The 8,575-nt window shown below is 32.1% G+C and overlaps 1 protein-coding gene across 2 annotated transcripts; it reads left to right on the top strand.

The window, feature by feature from the left end:
• Positions 1 to 6,591: 6,591 nt before the first annotated feature.
• LOC112286593 (uncharacterized) lies at positions 6,592 to 8,266 on the top strand. 2 transcript variants are annotated; one of them, XM_090253356.1, is made up of 3 exons: positions 6,592 to 6,742; positions 7,081 to 7,520; positions 7,704 to 8,266. In XM_090253356.1, exons 2-3 carry the CDS (start codon positions 7,124 to 7,126, stop codon positions 8,039 to 8,041), a joined length of 735 nt encoding a protein of 244 aa, XP_090109482.1. In that variant the 5' UTR covers positions 6,592 to 6,742; positions 7,081 to 7,123; the 3' UTR covers positions 8,042 to 8,266. The 2 variants fall into 2 exon arrangements, with proteins under 2 accessions (XP_090109482.1, XP_024384356.1); XM_024528588.3 differs by having other exon boundaries at positions 6,621 to 6,756.
• The last annotated feature ends 309 nt before the right edge of the window (positions 8,267 to 8,575 follow it).

Below are 8,575 nucleotides of genomic sequence, written 5' to 3'. Positions count from 1 at the left end.
TTTGATCATTTTTCCAAATGTAACCATAAATACTTTCAAGAATGAATTCAAATAATAGAATAGTCTTGAATATTTTTCCATTAAAAATACAAATCAAAAGACAACACTTCTATCAAAAAATATGCCTATGAATCCTACTTGAGTAAATCCATTAAAATATTAGAAAAGATGAAACGTTAAATAGAGCTTAATTTGTTACAAAAATCCTTGAAATTTTGATTTAATTCCATCAAACTTCTCAAGTATGCTAATCCTTGCTTCTTTTGTATTTGTAGAAGTAGGACTTCCTAAATTTAATTGTGAGAATAACCTACTTGCTTTATTTAAGTATACAACTTTTTGGCATAAACTATGGACTTCTTCCATATGTATAAGATTTTTTTTGCAAAAAAATAAGAAATTGAAAATGTATGTATATATATATATATATATATATATATATATATATATATATATATATATATATATATTTTTTAAAATAAAATACAATCCACTTTTAAGATCTTTATTTTTAGTATTTATAAAAATCTTATATGATTATATAAAAAATTAAGAGATATGAATTTAATTAGGATGTGTATTATTATAAATAAGTATTTAATTTGATAGTAGTTTAATGTCACATTTATTTTTTCTTATTCCTCTAAAAATTACAATTGTTTATTTATAATTGCAATGGTTAAAGAAAAACCATTTCAATGGCAAATTTCTTATATTTGTTTTTATCTTTTTTAACTTTTGAAATATTATTATCTATTTAAAGTATATTATAAAATCATACTAATTATTTAAGAATAAAATATATTAACGGTAGAATTTTATTAGCCTTTATTGCATTAAATATTATTTAATAATGGATATAGATTTCATAAAAAATATGTTTTGATGAAAAAATAATAGTTTGGAGGAAAATAGAATAAAATACTTAAATAAATTTCTATTTCTATAAGAATTCTAGAAATTTAGTAAGATTCTAATTTAGTATTTTTTTTGAAAATTAAATATTTGATAGATTAAAAAGATATCCAGAAAGAAGTAAAAAATTAAAAATATTTAAAATTAAAGTCAATTATCTTGATTCCAATTTTTAATGAAAATAAATTAATATTTTTATAAAAAAAAAGTGAAAAAGAAAAGAATCTATAATCATAAATTAAAAGTTAATTCCAAAGAAAATGATAGATTATAACATGTTTATAATATAGTTTTAATTTTACAAAGAGATTACCAATTTAGAAAACTTCAAAGATAATCAATTCTAGCTTGAAAGAATTCTAATTACATTAAGTATAAAGTATAAGCTAATAGTACATGGAACCTCATAAAAGACCTTACTGTACAATATCCTATAATTTTAGAGACTGTAAGAAGATCTTAATGCCAATTAAGTTAAATACTTATAATATGAGTGGGATATTTATTTAACATTTCATTTACTCTGCTGTTTAGATTACTAATTTTAAAGGTGGTTATATTATTTTTTTCTTTTCATAAAAATTATTTTTAATATTGTGTAAAACTAAGAGTATTCTTTAGCAAAATATGTACATTCATTCTATTAGTATAACATTTGATCTTAAAACATTATTGAAAAATTTATTATATAAAAGAAATATGAAAAAATATGTCAATTTTTATGTTTTTTATATTAATTATTATATATATTTCTATACTAAATAATAAAATTTAATAGATTTTAATTTTTTATGATACATATAATAATGCATCTAATAATATAATAAACAAGATTTTAATAACTAAGTTGTATTTATTCTATAATCAAGTTCATTCAATGCAATAGATAAATATTAGGAAAAATATCATTCATGCCTTTAAAAATTTTTGAAATATGAAGAATATCCATGTATGCTAATAACAATAAATATAGCCCTCACTTTTGTGATAATTACATGCATATGTTGGTATAAAGTGGTCTCAATTGAGCTTTTGAAGGATTGGAATAAGAATAGTTACAAGACAATCCAACAACAATTATGTCATTTTAAGATTCACCATAGAAAATCATAAAAATATTTATTAGTGTTACAACCAATTCCAGCAAGAAAGCAAAAAAGACCACAACAACTCTTCAAAACAATCCAAGTAAAGACTACTTTATTAAGAATATTTTGGTCTAATTGTTTTTTGTCAAGTGGACGTTTCTTTGATGCCAAAATTGCCATAAAATATTGCCATGTGGATACTTTTAATCAAAATGCATGTTGATTAATTGCCTCTATTGTGAAGACTAGGCAATCAATTTTTTTCTTGGTGAATTTGAAAATTTTGGGGAGTGGTTTGACCAGGCAGGCCACAATATAACTTACAGTAGAGCCCAAAGTTGACACCAGTATAACATTCACTGGGATGAACCACCTAACGGTGACGACCGCAGAGAAAAATCAACATGAGGTGAATCAATATCATCTTTTTTTGTGAGGAAGAAGACATCAATTATCTATGCTCACAACAGATTATTGAAAGGCTAGAATGAGAGCAGCAAATATTTCTACTAACGTTCTTAGTTCAGAAATTGTGTGGAAGGTCGTTTTTCAGTTACAAAATTTGCACAAGCAGATCTTCTGTAGGAGAGATAGTAAGGGAGAGTGACCTTGCCGGTGAGAGGGAGCTGAAAGAATGCCAATATAAAAGCTTGCAAGAAGTACACCCAGAGCGCACATTACCAGCACCTTCGCAATGGGTAGAATAGCGAACCTCAAAAGAGTAAACACATTCTTGTGCACAAACGCATCACCCACGCAGGGATTCATGACTTTGTCTCGATTTCACCAGCAACCCTTCTAAACTGTCACCAAAATTGATTTGTTTCTCACCATATCTTGTGACACTCAGCTTCGTTTATTAGGCACTCTGGAAATCTAGATTCACCTCAGAAGCTTTCATGAAAATGACAGGAGTGAACACTGACTAAATTCGGGGCCCTAGACTCCCATTCTATTTTTTTCCTAGTATATTGGATGAATGTCTTTCAACCACATCCATGGGGAAAGTCATAAACTCATCCACATCCACATTTTTTTGCCTTGGCAAACACTGACAACATAAATAGTAGTTGGTGGAAAAGGGTTATCCACTGTATTCTGTTATTTCAATTGCTGCATTAGATAAAGATGCAATTGTCCAAATTATTGTATAATCATTCATAAAATATATAAAGAAGTACAACTTGTGAGGTAAAAACAACTCATGAGGATTTTTTTGCTTTTTATTTGAAAGAAGTTGATGTGAGAGTACAATCAAAGCAACTTATACAGACATCTTAGTGTAAAAAAGAGTAAATAAACAAAATTTTCAACTACAGTTTTTTTTTATGAATTAGTGGAAGAATAGCATCCTCATATTCTAAAAGAAAGTGGTTTTTAGACTTGAAACATGACTTTATGGTCTCAATTGAAAATTTACAAGAAAAATATTTTTACGAATTCACACACATGGGCCAAATATGTGCTGATTGGATAGTCCCAATGTTTGTTACTATTAGGTATGTGGGTGTTGAATGTAAGGACACACACTTTGGGCATGAGGGCACATGACATTCCTTTCATTCTTATATTTGTTGATGTTTGGTGTGGCCCACATGAAATCTTTTGCTGCTGGAACAAAGAATTTATACTAAGAAACCTTAATGTTCCACCTCAGATAGTAACAAAACAAATGAATTTAAAATTTAATTTGGACATGCTTCAGAACTCTTTTGAAAATATGTTGTGAGTACATCAAAAAGAAAATTTTATATACTATAAGAGTTAGTATGATATATCATAAGAACTTTAAAAAATTGATATTGTTTCTAGGTATTTCAGTAAAAGATTAGTTTTTTTGTTAGCATCTTCCTAGTGGTTTTACAATCTTTTCAGGACACTTGCAATATTCTTGTAATAACATTTTTGTGTACTTATTAGTAATATATTAACACCAATATGAAAAAATTCTAATTTAGTTTAGTGTTGCTTTAAATATGAGAAATATTCTATTTTACCTTTTTTAAATTCTTCAAAATATCTAGAATGAACTTTTTTTTTATTTTAGAATTGTTTTAATTATATTTATAATTTTCTATAAAAAAATTAAATTTTTATTGACAAATCCTTCATTGCTACATAGTTACTATTACAAAATCAAGAATACTAATTTTTAAGCAATACCTACAATTAGTAAAATTGGCTTTTATTTAGTACAAGAATACATTATATTCTTATACAAAACAATTCTTGTAACAAAGATGTTAACTACAAGCCTTCATTATTATTAATAGTATATTATCAAAAAATCTAAAAATTAATTTATATATCTAATTTTTCTATTCATTTGAAAATAAAATATCAAATATAAGTTAATATTCGTCTTTTTATATCTCAAAGAACATCCGAAAAAAAAATTGATACAAAGTAGGGGCTTTGATTACATATTAAAGTAATTAGAAGTTTATCTTAATCAATAAATATTTTTAAAGAAGATTTTAGTTTTTTTTTTTTTTTTTTTTTTTTTTCTTAAAAAAAAACTAGTGGTGACATATATATTCTACATGAAAATATATGAAGTTGATTGCATAATCTATTATCAAAAAAATGATTGGTATACAAAATTACCATAATACATCCTAACAAACAAATGATAGGTATACAAAATCATCAACCAAATCCTCTATCAAGTTTCAAATTTCTATAATTTTTTTTATATGTATATATATATATATATATATATATATATATCTATATGGTTTCCATTGAAATAATTAATATATATAGGCAAGCTTATTTTTTATATTTAAATTTATTTTTTAAAAAAATACTCATTCTAAAATTTTTAATTATTAAAAATTAAATATCATGTAAGGTATTATTTAAAGTTAAACTTTTGAATTAATTTTTTTATAAACTCCTAGTATTTTAATATAATATATATTTATTAGATCTTGAGTTTAGGTGGTTAATTGTATAACTTTTTTAATTTTTTATAAAATTTGAATAAAAATATTTTATCTATTTGTGATTCTTTCAAAATAAATAAAATTTATGAAACTATCTCTAAAATCCAAAAAGAAAAAATATTAAAAAAAAATTAAAAAATTCAAGTAAATTTTATTTGTTACTTTGATGCATCACATTGTTAAGAGGTAGCAAGTAAGAAGAAAGAAGAGAAAATAATAATAATAATAATAATAACTAAGAATCCACTTGGCCCTATAAGACATGAAGGGATTTGAATCCAACTACCACCTCTTGAAAGCTCCAAAAACAAATACAAAACCTTGAATTCTATCACCCAAAACAAATTCAAAGCATCAATCCAAAACTAACGTATCATCCAAAACAAACTCAAAACATCAAACCAAAACTAATGTATCATCCAAAACAAACTCAAAACATCAATCCAAAACTAACATATCACCCAAAACAAACTCGAAGCATCAATCCAAAACTAATGTATCACCTAAAACAAATTCAAAACATCAACCCAAAACTAACATATCACCCAAAACAAACTCAAAGCATCAACCCAGCGCAACTTTTCCAACCCAGTTCAGAATACTACCCTACCATCCAGGACATGACATTCTTTAGTGTATATGTGCATGCACAGGTCTTCGCAACAAAACCCACTGTTTAAACCATCTATCTGCTTGTCCCCAGCATAACAAAGACAGCGTTGACGACACGAAGGTGGATGAAGTCCTGGGCACTGAGTTTGGCTTGAGAGTGTGAGGACAAACCAGGTGCAGAGTCACGGGAAGGGGAGGATCCGTAAGAAATCTCAACCAGAAGGGAATCAGACACGAGTGGGAGTCAAATCAGAACAAACATAAAAAAGGAGGAACAGAGTGGGCTGAAGTGGGTTTTCACACTTCAGCTGGGTGGGGGTTGCAATGTGGAGTTCAGGTCGTAGCGGTGATGGTATTGCAGTGCTTGACTTGGACGCTGGATGATATGATCTACAGGCGTGAACTCGCGCATGAGTCTAGTGGCTTGGTAGGTAGACCATGCTAGCGCGATGCAACTGAATTGACACATTTGGAATGGTTTTCTTATTATTATTTCTATACAGTGGTAGGTGATTCTGACTGCTGGTTTTTCAAGGTTGAGTTTTGCTTGAGTGGATGACTTTAATGATGTTTTTTGGAGATGCAGTAATGGTTTTGGATTTTTTGCTGGTTTTTTGTACCCCCACGGGAAAGGTGCGTTTGGGGCCATTGAGTGGCCTGGTAGATGAGGTGGAGAAGGCGGAAAAGTGAATAGAAGTAGAACTAGTTTCTAACTTCACCTTACGTACATCATGCTTTTATCAGTAATGAATTCGTTCATTTCACTCCAAATTGTATGCGGCTCTTTCTCGTTGATTTGGTTCGATTATGTGATGAAGCTGGTGACTAAGTCGTCTCCAGGTGCCGGTATAATTTGTCATGGATTAAACATCCATCACCACAATGTTCCTGATGATTGATAACGTGAAAAAGATTCAATTCTGTACCAAATTATCTCCGTGAATATACTGTGGTAAGAGTAGGGATTAACTAGAGTCGCTGAAAAGTATTTACCCAAGGATTTATAACTCTATTGTAGACGCCTCATTAAAGATCATCTTCTCCCAAATGGCTGATCGACGACGTATTCTCTCCCGGTTTTTTGCCCTTCCTGCATAGAAAACTTGACACCGCATGTTTGGCGACCATTCAGTCAGTCGATTGGCTATCAAACTTGCCTACATTGTTCCAGATCGTTCGGTGAGTTCTTCACGGTAAGCTCATTACGTGCAAGCCAATTCAAACATAGTACTCTGCAGAAAACTGAAAACTTGTCGCTGAGCATTCGTCTTACAGAACATCAAGGGTTCAAATTTTCCAATTAATTTCCATGGCGCGTCTGCAACTACACAAAATTCTTTCAAGGACTGTTTTTCTGAATTAGCTGCGAGGCTAGCGAGACTGATGCATTCTCACCCATCGCGTTGAACATGATTTGTTTACCTGGAGAGACCATGCGAAATGGGTAGCAAGAGCGTGAGTCCTGACCCGAGTCGTCAATGATGTGACGTTGAAAACTATGACTCTCGATCCTGTAGATAAACACAAAGACAAACAGTAAAGCTGCAGTCACACTTCAAAATGCTGCCTGATGGATTTTATCAGTTCTTCAGCTTCCTGCGGGCAATCACAAGCCCTGCGACCAAGTTCGAGGGAGTCGTCGGAGACGGGCGAGAGAAAGCATTGCTCAAGCATGTCCTCATCAGCGCTGACAACGACAGCCCCGACTCTGTCCTCGAAGCCGTCAACGATTTCTGCAAAAGAACGTGGCTCATGTGCATCGGAGACGAGAAAGGCGCCCTCCTGGATTCCTGTGTGCTCCACAGAAACCCGCGGGTAGCACTCGAACTAGGCGCTTACTGTGGCTACTCTGCGACCCGAATCGCCTCACAGATGAAGGAACCCGCAAGCATGCTCATCAGTCTCGAGATGAACGCCACCAATGTGGACACCGCACGCCAGCTTATTAACCACGCAGGTGTGTCAACAATAACGATGCGGATCACAATCTGTCCGCTTGCAATGTACTGATCGTGCGCTTGGTATTTGCAATCACACTTCCTTGTTTATGCGTTGAAGAGCTTAACTGGATGCTCTACGTCCGGCGGAGGCTTCTCGTCTCGTGAACGCACATCTGATAGTCATAGTGCATTTGCTGAAGGTTTGTCGTCGCGAGTGCGAGTGATTAACGGGGTGCTCAGCGAGAAGCTGCAAGAGCTTAGAAACATACTCAACTCCTTGAAGACGAACATTTTCGAGTTTGTGTTCATTGACCACAACAAGGACTCCTACTTGTCCGACTTCTTGCTACTCAAGGAGAATGGGCTCATTGGCAAGGGCACCGTCATAGTGGCTGATAATATGAAGTTTCCTGGTTCACCCAAGTACCGCCGCTACTTACGAAAGCACTCCGAAGAGTTCGAGACTGTGGAGTTGAAGTGCGCGTTTGAGTACATTTCGTGGCTGCCAGACAGTCTCATGGTGTCAACCTGGAAGTGAGCGAGGGGACCGTTGCAGTCGCAGTTGGTGAGGCAGATCCCTGTTCACAGCATTATAGCTCGTAGTTGTATTCTTGATGTTACATCAAACAGAATTCAAGCTTGACCAGCTCACACTCGAATTCTCTTTAATGTAAGTTGTATCCGGTTATGGATCTCCACATCATATACTAAAGCTCAGTGAAGATCAGATCCTTACTGTGATGAAATAATCTTCATGCAATAAGCTCTTGTGCAATATCCATATCATGAAGCAGTGATTGAGACTAAGATTGGTCCTTGCCAACCAGAGCAACGTTACGCGTTTTCATAGAAATTGATGCATGGTGATTATTGATGTTTGTTGTGCACTGCTTATGGAAGGTCATGGTTCTATCGAAGAGTCCACGCTCATTGGTATAAGGTAAGATCGTCTAGAGAGTGCATCTAACAAACCTTGTTGTTTTCTTGGTCAATAAGTGATCTTGAATTCGAATCTTTACAAAGACATACTCCAATGGACTTGGTGATGATTCAAAACATGTGCTAACTTAAA

Source organism: Physcomitrium patens, chromosome 9, assembly GCF_059467195.1.
Source record: "Physcomitrium patens ecotype Gransden chromosome 9, ASM5946719v1, whole genome shotgun sequence".
In the NCBI taxonomy this organism is placed as follows: domain Eukaryota; kingdom Viridiplantae; phylum Streptophyta; class Bryopsida; order Funariales; family Funariaceae; genus Physcomitrium; species Physcomitrium patens.
The sequence above is the reverse complement of the archived record's forward strand: the minus strand, read 5'-3'. Positions and strand labels throughout refer to the sequence as shown.